Source organism: Branchiostoma floridae, chromosome 13 (genome assembly GCF_000003815.2).
Source record: "Branchiostoma floridae strain S238N-H82 chromosome 13, Bfl_VNyyK, whole genome shotgun sequence".
Lineage (NCBI taxonomy): Eukaryota > Metazoa > Chordata > Leptocardii > Amphioxiformes > Branchiostomatidae > Branchiostoma > Branchiostoma floridae.
The window spans coordinates 4,227,366-4,243,830 of NC_049991.1; the positions used below are offsets into that span (position 1 = coordinate 4,227,366).

Sequence of the window (16,465 nt, forward strand, 5' to 3'; positions counted from 1 at the left end):
ACACCATATAGTTCCTTGAGTTACTGCTGTTTGGCGTATATCATATCTTCCTGCGAAAAGAAGTGCTATGAAAAGTAATAAAAATGTATTGCTTTTTCAACATTAACACTTTGTCTATGTATATATCTGAGGCTTTCTAGATGATTTTGGCTATTGAAAAAAAAAACTTGGACATTAATCGTAAGACATTGATGATGTCAATAAGTGTAATCTGTGATCACAACGCGTCCATACACGGCATACAACAATACATTTTCAGAATAAAAACAAACACCTCAAATGTCTGGCACCATAATTTAATTGATAAACAAGCTGAATAATTATACAGTAGTATATTCGAATATAATTAGTGTAAACAACAGCATTTTACTCAGATAGTGGTCAAAGAATGGCTTTTGCCTTTTGAGAACAGGTTATGTAAACAATTACAAAAACGGAACAATAATACTGTAATTATATAGGGTATCTAGGCTCTTGGCCTCTTTGGAAATAATTATACTCAAATTATGAGTAAAGAAATTAATCATAAATAACTAGAAAGCGAAAAAATAAACAAATAAGCAAGTCATGTATCACGTCACGTGTCTAGCATATGGCTACAGCATTGTAACAATTGGCTCCACCCCTGATGTGTTGCCAAAAAATGTAGCTCTGAAAGTGCAGTAACTATGCAAACAAAATTTGTATTCTAAGTACATGTCAGAGCAATTAGCACAGCCTAAACTTAAAAGAAATATTGTAAACTGCATGTTTGTTTCAAAGTTTAGCCATAGACCAGCAATGGCTTAGAGTGATCATTGATATTTTTTAGTTAGTTATGCACATATGAGACCTCATCCAAAAAGTGGTGTTTGAAAACAGATAGAAACAAAGCAGGCACATAATGCCAATGTATAGGCAACTTCGGCAAACCCTCGAAATATGTTAATTTTGTAAGAAGATAGTGGCATATTAATCATATCTGCTGGTCTACCATAGAAAAGAATTAGATATGTATAAACAAATATGATATATGCAAAAAAATAACAGTACATCTATTGAAATGTACAAGGCACTAAAGTTATATTCGTGGGTTCATTGTCCTCCCTTTTCAACAGTCAAATTGGATCGGAGGTATACATTGTACATTGGTTCATCTTTGACAGTAATGTTTTCAACCTCTTTTAAACATAGAAATGATATTGCAAATGGTACCCGGTAAAATGGCTGATTATAAACGATATGTAAATAACTATGATACATAAAAGCTGGTGAAATTCTTTCACATATCGTGGCAAAAAAATCTTTTCTGCTTCCGATCCTCTTGGTTTTGTACTCACCAAGGCAAGTATAGACACTGGGTCAGGCACCAAAAATACACCGCATAGGGCCACCTTTCAACTATGACCTTCACTTCACTTTTCCAGCAAAGCCAATACTTTTTACCATCACTAGCCTTAACATAAGGCTACACAACTCTTGGGATATACACTGTCCACCAAAATTTAGGCACGAAAAATTCAGGCATCCATTGCAATAGACATATCCTATACAGAACATAACCATAGAAAAGCAAACATTTGATGACCATGCAGTCATCTGTCATTGGTCAAACTGTTCATTGCCCAGCTACCATTGGTTGAACTGCTAATTTTAAGGACAGTGAGGATCAGTCTACGGGGGGATCATCTTCCATCAGAAGACAAAGGAAAGGTAACAAATTTACACACAATATTTCTTTCCGAACAGTATAAAACTTCAAGGGAGGATTTGTTTTTTTCATCATCCCTATCTTTACAATGAAATAGTCCAAGATATGCGAAACCATAGAGATCCCCTCCAGTAACTGTTTCAAACTTTTCAAATATGCCTTTCACAAATCTTCCTGTTTTACGGACACAAACAAAAAAAATCTCTCAACATACAGGTCTTGTTTACATTTGCATAATGAAATATCTGTGTATGAATAACGCAAATTAAATTTCTCCTGAATATGTTTATCATTGGTAGTCCCTGCAAAGGGTAATAAAGTCTGAGTTTCATCCCCGAATAATTATGATACAATTTTACAAAGAAGAGAGATATGAATTTATGATATATTCATCAACCTGTTATATTAATGACATTGTCATGGATATGATAGTCCATTTCTTCTGTAACACAAGGACTGATATGAACTAAAACTATCTAAAACTGTGTATCATAAGTAGTGTAACAACTACACTATTCTTTGAACAGTGGAAGCTCTTTTCGTCCTCTCTCTCCTTTCCTTTCTTCTTTTGTCTCTTTCCATCACTCGTTCTGCTTGTCTTTCTCTCCATCTCTCTCTCTCTTTCTCAGATTATGGGCGCAGATCTGTCATTTGTAACTGTCTTTTTCAACCTCACATTTGCAAATGGGTTCCTGGAAAGAGGACAACATTATGGAATTGTGACGATGCATATTCTTTCAGAGAACTAAGCCCCTGTCACACATAACTGATCATACATGTAGCTTCTACTCTAGACCTTCTCCAGTCTATGTTAAGGAGTTAGCCATGAGAAAGCTAGGCCATCTGTGGTAATTGAAGTTGGTGGGATAAAGATGCATAATAAAATTCATTTCTGCAAGCCAGTTTTGAGAAATCATATTTGGAAAAGTCACATTTAATTTATGCATGTATGCAATCAGAGGAATAGTAACTAACAGCTAAGAATTCCAGGCTACTCCCAACCCAGCACCAACCTTGGTTAGGGTGTGGTCAAGAGCATGCAAATGTCTTTAATGTGTGACAGGGGATTTAAAATTAGAATCTTTATAATATACCTGATGCAACTATTTGACAGGTAACATGTACTCTTTGTTATGTGTCTATCAATAAGTAAAAACCACAATCAAGAGGAAAATTGCAATTTTGAACACATTATTGCAATAAAATTTTGTCCCTTCTGAACTGTAAAAATGTAGCATTCCATACAACCAAGTATGAATGCTACACTTCATAAATCCATGCAGCATATGTAACGATTGACACAACTTGAACCCATGCAAGAGGTACTGTTGCTTTTGATAAGTTAGTCTTTTGATTTTGAAGTTTGTAACATGTATAGATTTCTTTGCAAAATAAAACCTACAATAATAGATTATCCTACAAACTATCTGGACAAATGAAGGTAATGATGTTAATATATATAAATTAGTAACATTCATTAACTGATCAACTGATCATAAGCTAGTTCAAGCTTTCAAGTGCACATGTGCAGTGAAATGCATTGTGGGTAATGTCAAAGTTGAAGACCCCAAATAAAGATTGTCTATGGGGTCTTCAACTTTGACCTGTAATTTGTAACCCATAATGCATCACACCAAACAATTTAAATATGTTATTGACAAACATAATGCACGATCAGTGAGTCTATCAACAAAATATAACATATTAAAATGGTTTTTTAAGTATTAGAATGCAGTCACCACACCAAGCACTATTAGTCTTGACACAGAGATTACATGACAGCGAGAAAAAGAAGTGCAGAAATTAGGAGAATAAGATTAAAAAGCATGTGATGAAAATTTGCAGTGTGATTTTTTTTAGGACAAATAATCTAAATTTGTTAGGACAAAAAAGGTGTCAAGGTATTTCAATGCAGGTGATGATGCAATTATTTGACAGTTAAATGTGCAATTATTGAATTGGGAGGGAAGAGGGAAATAACATGAATCAGATGGGTTCACAATGAATGATGACATATTTGATTATCATGGCTCCACCCCTGAGGCTTTGCCAAAAACATTCAGACAGCATGCAACCGATGGAATCATAATTTTCCCAGGAGGACAGGAGGTTCTGTACGTTTGGATGCAATCCTTCAGTGAGAGCATTTTTAGGTAAAGATTGTCAACAACATCGTGTACAAAGGCAATGAAATCTTTTTAAAAATTTTCACTGATTTTTGGGGATGGGTTGGGATCGAAGGATATTCCGGGAAATTTCACGAAAATTTAAACATTTAGGGATAATGTTTGGAATGTACTGGACAAAAAAGTGGGCAAAATAAGGGCTAAAACATGGCTTGAACTGGAAAGAAGGATGAAAAAGTACACCCAGAGGGGTAGGAAACTATACCAAACAGGTCTGCACAAAGGCCCAAGTAACCCAGAGTATGACAACAAACACTCTTGCATTGTGTTGTTCACCTGTGTTGTTCACCTGTATGGTCATGCAAATCCTACTCCCACTGGCGACTGTAGGTTACACCTCCTTTCTACATTTCTGTACTTGAGACTATAACTACTGAGCAACAAAAGATTGAAGAAAAAAATGAAAGTGATATCTATCCAGTTTAGCCTACTAAAGAGCTATTCTTCCACTGGTTGTGACAGAGAAGACAGACGCTATCTACAGTATTTACAGGTTCATTGTACCAGGGGAAATTCTCATAACTATAGCACTTTTCAGCAAGCATAATGAACAGTGGACTATGACTTGTCCTGTCCTCAGGACTGCAACCCCTTCTGGAAGCATGTGTATTGGTGAACAGCTGGAAATGAACTCACCAATTTTGGTTCCAGGGGTTAACTAGTAGACTATGGATGCTACCATCACAAGTTTAAAACAATTAATGAGACTACCGTATATTCTCGAATAAAGTACGCACCCCAATTAAAGTACGCACTCCTGATTTTGGACAAGTCTTAGACAGATCTTTGGGACTGAAAGGTAAAATGGAAAAACTCAAATAAAGTACGCACCCCTTCTCCACCAATTTTGAACAGACCTTTAACTGGATAAATTCAAATTTATGATGTTTTCCCCAGGTTATTTTGCATGAAATAACCTGCATTTACACTGTTATTGTCTCTATAAACTTGTGAATTGCCTACTGCAAATTATGAAAATCACTGAGAACTGGTAGAAGAAATCAGGGAAAACCAGTTGTACAAGTCAAAGTCACTAACTCAAAAGGATTGTATGCAAATACCAATCTTATGTAAATCATGTTTAGACAATTTCTTTGTTTCATGTTTAGACAACTACAAGACAACAACAATGTGCATGTTTTGAAACATTACTAGAAGTGTATATATGTGTAGCTCCCTCCACCTTGCTTTATTTTAGGCTTTTTTACCATTTCTCTGTGCAGTGACCTCAAATAAAGTACGCACCCCAACTTTGGCAACAACTTGTAGCACCTTTTCAATTTTGAAAAGTTAAAAAAGTGCGTACTTTATTCGAGAATATACGGTACATTTTGTAATAAGACTGCCAGTGGGTACCTAAAGGTGCAGTCACATTTACCGTCATAAGACTTCATACGATATCAATTTTGTACAATTTTAGAGCAGCTGGGATGGAACTTACAGTCGGCAAAGATGTAAACTAGAATTTTTGGTGAAAAGACAGCTAAATCTTGTGAGACACATGCATGACTACCCCAACAATTCCTTCAGTTTGCGATCATACGACAATCGATGTGACCAGGCCCTGACAAACACAACCGAGGGAACAACACATTCTCATACAAGAGTGCTGAAGTCCTGTCCTGGGTAGAGGAGAGCAGAGGGTACAGGGCTACTTCGGGGCTACACCGAGTCGTTGGACACGTCATGACACACGCACCTCGCGGGGTTCTCCTCCTGGGGGGTGGCAGGCTGGGTGGAGGGAGGGGGGTGCCCCCCTTCCCCGAACCCGTTCTGCCGGTCATTTGACACACTACTCCTGCCATTGACCGGCTGTGCATACTCGGTCTGACCTGAGCGGTAGTCCGGTTCCCCGCCGTAGCTGACCCCCCGTGGTCGGTGGTCCGCTGGCTGGCTGTACTCCGACGACACGCTCTGTCGGTAGCTCGACTCAGACTGACGAGGAATGTACCTTTCGCGGGAAAGAGAGATGTTAGATTTTCTTCAACTGAGACCTTTGCAGAATGCTTAAAAATATGCTTTAAAACATTAAAACAATTCTTTTACAACAGAGTTGGCCATTCAGGGTAAAGATGACTACATGTGTAGTTCGACTCAGACTGACGAGGAATGTACCTTTTGCAAGAAACAAGACAGATGTTAGATTTTCTTCAACTGAAACCTATGCAGAATGCTTTGAAATATGCTTTAAAACATTAAAAGAATTCTTTTACAACAGAGTTGGCCATTCAGGGTAAAGATGACCAGTTCGACTCAGGTTGACGAGGAATGTACCTTTCGCGGAAAGAGAGATGTTAGACTTTCTTCAAGTGAAACCTATGCAGAATGCTTTCAAATATGCTTTCAAACACTTGTAAAACAATTCTTCTACAACAGAGTTGGCCATTCACGGTAAAGATGACTAGTTCGACTCAGACTGACGAGGAATGTACCTTTCGCGGAAAGAGAGATGTTAGACTTTCTTCAAGTGAAACCTATGCAGAATGCTTTCAAATATGCTTTAAACCCTTGTAAAACTTGAAACAATCCTTTCACAACAGAGTTGGCCATAGGTTAAAGATGACAGATTGTTTGTGAAAATAAAATTAGCCAGCTGAGAGTGTTATGCCAAGGGACAGTAAGGCTCAACCAGGACACTTTGTACTTGTGCTCATTCGAGCCAAAAGCACTGAACAAGGCACATGGCAAAACATAAACAGGAATATGCGGCTCCAGCATCTTTTCTGAAGATGTGGCCTAATTTAGTGTGTGAGGTTGACTTGAGATTGTCCTTTCCCACGTAGTCCACAGTGAGGTTCATTGACACAAAAATGTACATACAGTTAAAGTGTACAGCCCCTCTCTTTCCATCTGAAATATTGTATGGCTAATTTAATATAATAGCAGAAATAACATGAGAAATACAGCACAGCTAGTCTAAAATACTGTGTCTTGCCCAAACACCTAGCCTTACCAATCTTACAGTAAGCTATCATACCTTGCATCTACTGGGTCCCTGTAACCGTCGTTACGATCCCGGTACTCCTGGGGAGGAGGGGGCTGCCTCATTGGCTGTTGGTAGTCGGAGCGCGGCGGGGGCTGGCGGTAGTCTCCCGGCTGCGGTTGTTGGTAGTCAGAGCGAGGCGGCGGCTGGCGGTAGGGGTCAACGCCCTGCGACTGTTGATAATCTCCATTGGGATGTCTGAAATCATCGCTCTGGAAGGAAACAGTAAGTTTCTTCAAAATGTGGGATATATACATACATGTAGGTAAAGGTAGTCCCATAGCCTTTTCATGTTGCAATTTGTAGGGCCACAGTAGGTTGTTAATTATTGCATATATTTGAGAGCATAATTTGGAAAACGGAGCCCATTCCTCTATTTTCCCCGCCTGTTACCTTAGCACCCATTTTTACACCTGTATGGTGTGAGCAAAGTCATGTAATTAAGTGCCATTTGTACAATGTAAGAATCTACCTTAGGCCGTTACCTCTTGTGACAGTCCGTAAAAACTAGATTGGAAATACTTCAAATAGTTCTTTCTTTAAAATATGACAACTACACAGTTTGTACGTCAACAACAATCAACAAGAATCAACAACAAAAAATATAATGTACAAAAGAGTTAACATTACATGTACTACAGTGTTTTGTATAATCCACGTAGATGAAAATAGAGGCGTTACATATATTTATACACGTACAAAACTAATAGTCTGTGGTAGGGATTAGTAAACATGTAACTCGGGTGACTAAAATGGAGGTGCAACAAGTAACACAACTGTCTAAAAGATACACCAAGCATAACATGACTATTTACAAAGGAATGAAATGAAGTTCAACAACTGTATAAAACATAGATCAAGCATAACGTGACTATTCACAAATGAACGGAATGAAGTTCAACGTAAACACAGGGCCACAAGGGTGGATGGAGGAGGGTATTGTTAGATGAAAACAAAGGCTGAAACAATTCAACCACAATGACAACATGAATGTAAGTTCATCTGTGACGGAAGTCAACATTATGTTACAATTTTAAGAACCATATATCCGTACACATTCATATAGAATCGCAGGGACACTCTGTGGATTTCAACAAGGAGATTATATTTGATTCCGAACAGGATTACTTTCTCAGGGGAGTGAAAGAGGCTATATACATCAGAGCCCACCAACCTTCCCTCAACCGAGACGGGGGCCGATACCGACTGCCCAGCACCTTTGACCCTTTGCTGACATCACACTTCTTGTCTGGATGTGTGACTAAGGCTTTGGGTCATTTCAACTTAAGGAGGATCGGACTGATCAAAAGCTTGTGGGTAAGCGTACGGATATATGGTTCCTAAAATTGTAACATAATCACAATGACATCATTCTAAGTTGTGCATTTATGGTACAGCTTTCAACTATGACCTCTGAACCATGACCACCCCGTGACTACCTGTTCAGCTACCGTGAGAAGCGAATCTCCCGCCACGCTGCGCGGCCTGGCCTCCCGTCGCATCGGGGACTGCTGGACGGCCTGCGTGTCCTGGTAGTCAGGGGAGGGGAGGCGGCTGGGCTCCCGGTACGCAGAGTTGTTTAGAAGGTTCCCCATGCTGACGCTCGGGCGCAGGGGGGCTGCCATGGGCTGTGCTGCCCTGGATGGGGAAAATAAGAAATACATTCCTATAACTTTTATACGCTTTACATGCGTTGACATTTTTGTGATTTTAGTTCGCAAATTTTGCTGCAGCCTCTTCACCACAAACTTGAAGAGTATACCACAAAAACTGCAAACTAAAATCTCCCACACAAATATCACCATGTTAACAAACTGCTGGTGGCTTGCTGCAAAATGTTGTATTTTTCTCCTGCCTGCCTACAACTTTGTTTAATATGCACAGAGAACACTCTATCCCCCTGCAAAGACAAATCCCTGAGAAATTAAATGCAATGATGATAGTAATGTGGGCTCCTGAATTACTAACTAAAGACTGTTGTAGCATCATTACCTTCGCCTGGTTTCGGCGTTCCATAAAGCCTACGTGGCAGTGTGGTCTTTATTTAATCAAAAGATACGTCTTTCATACTTTCAACAGGCAATATGCACATCACTCTATATATACTTTGTACCATATACGTAGAACCAAAACATTGTAAATGAAATAATGTAAACTCACTGTACAGGAGGTGGGGGTGCATCACTAGTGGCCGGCTGGGTGTAGGAGTATGGGAACCATCCTCTCCTAGGAGGAAAGTACAAAATTTAATGTATTCAGAGAAATAGGCAGAACATACAAATGTAGTTATCAGTTACATTGGAAGTTGAGACCAGGACCAAGTCTGATGCCCTAGAAGTACCTTTTAGTCTTGTCATTCTCTCCAAAGTGCCAGCCGTCCCTTGGATGGTCGATCAGCAGTGAAATTGTGTCTCCCTGAAACACACAATTAGAAAGTCTGCTTGGTACAGTTAACCGATAATTTTAAAAAACAGAAATTTTGAGTTAAGAAATACAATAGAATACCAAGTATTATTGCAACAGAAAGTGTTAATGGGAGGAAAGATTACCTCATTGAAAGACAACTGGTTGGTGCTGTCACCAGCCTTGTGTGGGAATAAGGCACGCACTTTCCTCCTGCAAGAATAAGATAGACAATGATTGTATACTCCAGCAATATGACATTACCTCAAGTCACCTACTTTTAAGCACTTTTATATGACAAAAGTTCAAAAGACAGAGGAAATTTCATAATGAAGATTTATTTATTGCACACACATGCACTGACAGCGGCCAATATCTACATGTATGGAGGTAAAAGCTGAGAGTTGGATTCAGGCTGTGTCGCTCACCCGACATATATGCTACCGGAAAGGGTTCTAGTCCTTAGGATGGGACGTTAAGCTCTGTGTGGTCTACTGTTTATTGTGCTTGTCGAAAAGAGCTAGGGGAATCTCCCTGGTATAATGAAGCTGTATATTCTGTACATAGCACCTGTCCTCTTTATCACAACCACTAGTGGAAGACTAGATCTTCAGTGGGGGCTAAAACTGGATTGAGATCACTCTCACCAACGCAAACAGACAGGCCTAAAGCAACCTTTGTGATTAAAGAAAATATCAAAATTTAGGAATAACCACCTGCTTGCTGGAACAGCAGACACCGAGCGTGCCATCTGTCCGCTCTGCTGCTGTGGTGGCTCAAACACGGAGGCGGACTGGGACGGGCGCGGCTGGCGCTGGTTTTGACCGCGCCGAGGGTTGGGCAGCGTGTTGGAGTACGTGTCCACCATCAGGGGCTCGTGGAAGTCTCGCCGTGGCTCGCGTACAGACATGGCATTCGGCGGGGGCGAATGGTAGCGATCATCCTAATTGAACACATTGATGTACATCTAACAAGTGTTTCTAATAACTGATACATATATGTACATTGCACCCTCGATAATTTTCGAAAATTGCAACCCCTGTAAGTGTTGTGGTAAACAAAGCAATGGTCCTGAAAGAAAGTAAAAGGTAAACTCTTCTACCAAGGAATATAAAAAAGTAGAAAATAAGCTTAAGCTTTGAGAAACTAACAACCTATATGATGACAGAAAATTAAGCTGATACATGTAATATACTTGGAGACAGACCCAAAAGAGATTGGAATTAATGAAAATTTTGGAGAAAGAAATTGAACTTGAAACAAGCCTGCATCTGGAAAAGAAGTTGGTCTGTGAAAGATGAAGAAAGAAATGAAAATGTTTTATGTATGTGAACATAGCAAGTCCTATTATTTCAGTAATGCTATTGTACATGTAATGCAAAAATGAGCCCCCCTCCCCACCTCTCTATCACACCACTAGCACTATCATCATAAACAATTTCCCAGCATGCAACACGTTTGTCCACCATCTTGTTGTTCCACGACCTTCTCCCCAAACGACCTTCATCCCAACCCATGACTTGCCTGGAAGGTCGACTGGGACCTACGCGGAGGCCCCCGCATGGTACCATATATGGTCGTTTGCTGCTGTTGTCTGGGCGCTTGGTAATAGTCCAGCTAAAAGTCGGACACACACACGAAAACTTACTAGAAAACTATACATATCACTTAAACCTCTACTACTTCACCATACACCAGTTTAATCCTGTTTAAAAGAAAGTAAGGAAGAATCAAGGAAAAGATTTGAAAGAAACAAAGTTCAAATGACCTTGTAACACCAGCAACATGCAAAAACCTATAGAAGAAAGTCAAAGTCAAAGAAAAGGTGTTGACCAAACCACCAGCTGAAACATTTCCTCAAGAAAAGTACAAGTCATCTTCAGCAATAAGAAAAATACCTGCTAAGGAAGAAAAGAAAACTGAGACATGAAAAGAATGATAAAGAAAGAAACCCTCTCATAAGAACCTGCCGGCATGCAAAGAATGGTTTGCAGGATGACATTTTTCCACAAAACTTGCCTTCGGCCCCACCCACGAACTGGAAGACATGGATCGACCCTGTGGGGTCATAGGTCGGCCTTGTGGGGCAAGGCGACCTTGAGGGGCGGGGCGACCTTGCGGGGCAGGTCGTCGCATTGTGCCGTAAATGGAAACATCGTGCTGGGCAGGACCGGGTACAGGAGGCGGGGCATCTCGGAACAGCTCCTATTGGATGGTGGTTAGTAGGAGATTAATCTAATTAGTAATACTAATTACCTAACAATACGTTAATTGTTTTTCTCACCAATGAGAGACAGCTGTGCAGCAAAGTCATTAATAATAATAGCTCACACAAAGTTTCACAAAACTGTTATAAAATTCCCTTTTTTGTGACGTCTGGAACGAAGGAATATTGCAACATTCTGCATACATCATGTCCCATGGAATGATAATGGCATTTGACTTTTTTTTACTGAAGTGCATTACACTTGTAGGTCTCTAGGTGGCATCACTGATCAGATACAGGTACTTACTTTTTCATTGATACTCACTTTACCATGGCTAGCTAGTAAAGGAACATTTTCTGTTAGTAGGGATACTATAACAACACAACCACTTCAAAACACATACTACAGGGATTACAAATCATTGGAAAAAAAGCTAACATTGGAAATTCACATGACTGGTACCAAATACAGTTGTTAATTCTCATCATAATACACTGGGGTTGGGCAGCTTTGGCTGTATCTCTTTTTATACAGCCTACTAAATGTAAATCATATCAACCTCTTGGGTGCAGATTGCATGTCTACCACTAGGGGGCATTGCTGTAACAAATGAGAGTCACTTTATCAAAGTACATTCAACCTTTACATACTGTTTGAATGACTTTGTGCGATATTTCAGTTGTCTGTGGAAATGTATGTGGAAATATACTGCACTGCATTTAGCTAAGTTATGAAATATGCTTTTTCGTGTTTGATAAAAGCATAACTTGACGAATGTGATTTTAAATCATTGTATCATTCAATATGAATACTAAGCATAAATGCTATGCATAATCACTATAAAAGGATGTTAATTGCTGCATTACCTGTATTGGTGCATGTTGGGAAACTGGGCTGACTGGTCGGCGTAGCGGACTGCCCTGACGTCTCTCCGGCATCGTGGCGAACCCATCCCTGCTGTACCCTTCCCCGCGGTATCTGTCGTCCCTCAGGTACGGGTCTCCCCGCCCTCCGTTCATGTCCGCAAAATCGCTGTCCAGCATGATCTGGCTGCCACGCCGCGGCATGGTCATCATGTCAGAGGATGGGCCCTAAGATGTGGAGGGGGGGGGGGGAGTGAGGGTTGGTTTGGCATAGAAACTAGCGCCATATTTCCATTAAATCACATGTCAAAGGTGACTAGGGCAGTTTGTCCATAAAAGGCTGAAGCAACGTTTAAATGTATGGTAGGTGTGCAAAGTCTTGGAAACTTGTCTAAACATTATAAATTTCATAAATGTATCTTTTAATATAATCTAAAAATTCATTTACCTTTGTGGGGACTAGATTTCGTGATAGAAGGGACAAGGCAATCAACTTGACGATTAGGTCTCACTGTCTATTCATTGCCCCAGGTCCTGAGTTGATTTTAACCACGAGTTTAAAAAAATCTCGGGACCCGGTAATGGACAAAAATAGCAAGGTTGATCACACCAAAAAGTGAAAAAAAAAGCCCATAAACTGGATAAGTACCCAGCGGGACTCTTTTTCCAATTGTGCACTACCAAAAATGCCATTCTTATTCATCTTTGTGGAAGAAAAGTTATCTTCCACAAAGAAAATTATTCTCTGTGTGAGAAAATAAGAAAATAAGAAAATGTCAGTTAGAAGGTTAAAGTTTTCTTAGAATATTTTTCTCAGGCCAAGCTGTTCTTTCTTAAAGTTTTGGGACTAAAAACTTAAGATAAATCTTCTTGTGGCAAGAATGATTCTGTGGTACAGAATTTATATCTAATCATAGTTTTAAACCTATAAATGTTCTCTAAACTAAGAAAAATCATCTTATTCTAGAACAAAGATTAAATAACTTATAGCAGGAAAACCTAGTAGATTATGTTTCTTGAAAGGTTCTTGTAGCAAGAAAATCTTTCTGTCCTTAATAATCGATTTCTTGTTGCTTCTTGCACTAACCATATTATGCATCTTGTATGAAGATTTAGATTCTTTCAACAAGAATAACCTTCTGTCCTTAAGAATAGATGTCTTAAACCAAATAGATGTTTATCTTGTACAAAGATTAAGATTCTGGTAGCAGGTCAAACCTAGAATCAGTTTCTTGAAAGTTATTTGGAAGCAAGGAAACCTTTCTGTCCTAAAGAACTAAGTTACCAGTTAACAGAATATGCGTCTTGTGCTAAGATTCAGGATCTTGCTCAAGAATTCCTTTCTAATCTTAAGACTGATACTCTTACTCTTAGACAGTGATTCTCTGTACAAGTCTGGAAATCTTGCACCAGGAATATTTTACTTGCACCAAGAATCAGCTTCTGGTTCAAGAATTTCTTCCTTCCTAAAGACACACCAAGAAAATGTCTCTCGCATTGAGATTCACTTTCTTGAACAATCATTCCTGCTGTCAAATACTTAAAAACAGAATATCACTAAATAGTTAATAGCAACTACAAAAATGTTAGCGGAAGAAATCTCAACAAATTATGAGTATAGTATAGGAACGTTTATTACCACATTCTTACATAAGACTTATGAAGTATGATCACAATAGTAACAGTCTTTGAATGGAAATACTTTTACGATGACAGTACCAGACAAACATCAATAATTCCTTTACATTCAAATTGCCAATTATTTATCTTGATATACGTACAAGAAGAAGAGTCTCAAATTCATTACCCTTCTCAAAGAAGCATTTACAGCAATATTACTGCATTACTTAAATGGCAGTGTAGTTGTTTTGTAGCGGAATATGCTAAAGCCATAATTTATAAACTTAGATATAACTATTCCATATGCGTGGTTACAGAGTATCACATTCCAAAATAGAGCAAACCCTTGCTGTGAACTTTTCATTCTTGACATTTGGTATCGTCAAAACCTCCAGACACCTAGAGAAAAAGTGAAAGACCTTTGTTACTTCGTAGTCTTACAAAAAACAACAAAAAAGGTATCAAGTAAACAATTTTGAATGATATATATTAATTTCAGTAATGCACTGTACTATATACCTATTCTTTAACCCACTGGTGACACCTATAGATATGTATGTTTACTTGATACCGTTAATGAAATTTGTTTTTGAACCGAAATACAGCAGACTAACCCTGTGATATGAAATGGAATCTCCCAACGATTATTTTGGTTAGACATACAATGTGCACATAGAATTTGGCAGCCAAAAGGTGGATAAAGCTATGGAAACAACTCTTGCCTCTCCATATCTACTGCTTTGTCAAGATTCTGTGCCTTGTTGCTTTTGAACCCTATACTCTAAAGGCTATGCATGGACTTCTTTTATCTTGTATTTCAAGGTGGGGGAGGGGGGCACACTTACCTTATCCTTCATATCTGGTTCCCAGCTGTTTCTGCTGCATAGATTTTTAGCAAATTGAACCCAGTCACCAGTGCCTCACATGATCATGGTCCCTTTTACCTTACTTTTGACTGTAAAACTGGCATGAGTCATCAACTGATACAAAGAGTAGTGAACTGAGCTGCTGCAACTGTCACTCTGTTCAAAATGGAGATGGGGTAGCCCAACTGTACTCTGGGATACAGATCAACCAATCAGGGGTTCAGAAAAAGTCACATGACCAGAGAGGCTAGAAAAACAAGAAATGTTAAGAAATATTTTCTTATAACTGTTCAAAATAGAGATGGACCACCTGGGGTAGCCCAACAGTACTCTGAGATACAAATAAACCAATCAGGAGTTCAGAAAAAGTCACATGACAAGATAGGCTAGAAAATCAAGAAACGTTTTCTTGTTACCAAGACTAATTCTTAACAAAGACACCAAATGGGTTTTGATTTGAGGAAAGCAAAGTTTAAAATAACTTTGAACTAAACATAGCTTAATATTATAGCTTGGTCGCCAACAGAAATTTCAAAAGAAAGGTTACCATACTATTCAACTAAATGTTATATCTTGCAACTACCTCTAGGTGCCATGAACCCAAAAAAGATATCTTGTTTTTCTTAATCAAGAAAGTTAAGAAATATATTCTTAGACTAGTTAGTATATCTTAAACATTACCAAGAAAAACAAGAAGCATCTTTCTTAAGCTTTTTGAATAAGGAAAACATAACATTAAAGAATTTTATGCTAGTTGTAACTTTTTATTTCGATTTCTTGATTTTATAATTTTTCAAACCTATATTTGATCAAGTAAGTGAAGAAAAGAATTCTTGTATCTTCTTAAACATAACCAAGAAAATCAAGAATTATCTTTCTTAAACTTTCTGGATAAAGAAAATAAGAATATTTGTGAATTTTACGCTTGTCATATCTTGTTTTAGAGTTTCTTTTTTTCTTCTTTTTCTTAACATTATTTGGTCAAGAAAGTGAAGAAATAAGTTCTTGTATCTTCTTAATTGTCAGAAAGAAAAACAAGAATCATCTTTCTCAAACTCCCTGGATAAGAAAATCAAGAAAAGTCAAGAATGTTCTTCTAGCAAACCAAGATTTTATGTAGAAATTGAAAAATGACAAGATTAAAGATCTTACGGTTAGAATCTATGGAATGCTCTGTTTGATCTTAGAGAAAATGAATCTTATGGGAAGATTAAAAAATAAAGTTTTTCTTAAATTTCTAGAAAATTCGTGTTGGCAAGTATCTTAATAGAAATACTTTCTTCACTTAAGAAAAATTAGAGAAAAACTCTTTCTCCAAGAAGTAACATACAGAGATTTTGCAGAGGGTTTCTTACTTTTCTTGAATTTTCTTTACCGAAGAAAATCTTTCTCTCCATAAGAAAACAAGAAAAATAAGAAAAACCATTTTTGGTAGTGTGACCACAGCTTTATTACGATTAGTATTGTCGTAAGTGTAAGGCCACACCTGCAGAGCCCTGTCTAAGACGTCCTGTGCCCTCTTGGTGAGAATGTTTGGGTTGTCACATGCCTCCACCCAACTGTCAAGCTTCTGCCTCAAGAGGTTCTGAGCCTAAAAAAAGGAGTAAAAACAGATTTCAAAATTCCACTCAAGAACTGTATACGCAA

At 38.4% G+C, this 16,465-nt stretch overlaps 1 protein-coding gene across 7 annotated transcripts in view; it reads right to left on the reverse strand.

Annotated features, from left to right (window-relative positions):
• Positions 1 to 280: 280 nt before the first annotated feature.
• Positions 281 to 16,465, reverse strand: part of LOC118429565 (brain-specific angiogenesis inhibitor 1-associated protein 2-like) — a 38,240-nt gene continuing 22,055 nt past the window's right edge. For 2 of the 7 annotated variants that reach the window (XM_035840091.1, XM_035840089.1), the window contains 12 exons: positions 16,305 to 16,409; positions 12,336 to 12,560; positions 11,282 to 11,467; positions 10,787 to 10,879; positions 9,979 to 10,205; positions 9,409 to 9,475; positions 9,201 to 9,274; positions 9,020 to 9,085; positions 8,299 to 8,497; positions 6,854 to 7,071; positions 5,576 to 5,827; positions 281 to 2,382 (listed from right to left, as the gene is read on the reverse strand). In XM_035840091.1, coding sequence (XP_035695984.1) covers positions 2,316 to 2,382; positions 5,576 to 5,827; positions 6,854 to 7,071; positions 8,299 to 8,497; positions 9,020 to 9,085; positions 9,201 to 9,274; positions 9,409 to 9,475; positions 9,979 to 10,205; positions 10,787 to 10,879; positions 11,282 to 11,467; positions 12,336 to 12,560; positions 16,305 to 16,409 — 1,779 coding nt within the window. In that variant the 3' untranslated portion in view covers positions 281 to 2,315. Of the gene's footprint in view, positions 2,383 to 5,575; positions 5,828 to 6,262; positions 6,309 to 6,853; positions 7,072 to 8,298; positions 8,498 to 9,019; positions 9,086 to 9,200; positions 9,275 to 9,408; positions 9,476 to 9,978; positions 10,206 to 10,786; positions 10,880 to 11,281; positions 11,468 to 12,335; positions 12,561 to 16,304; positions 16,410 to 16,465 lie in introns of those variants that run through there. The other 5 variants (XM_035840090.1, XM_035840093.1, XM_035840092.1 and 2 more) reach the window with 5 other exon arrangements.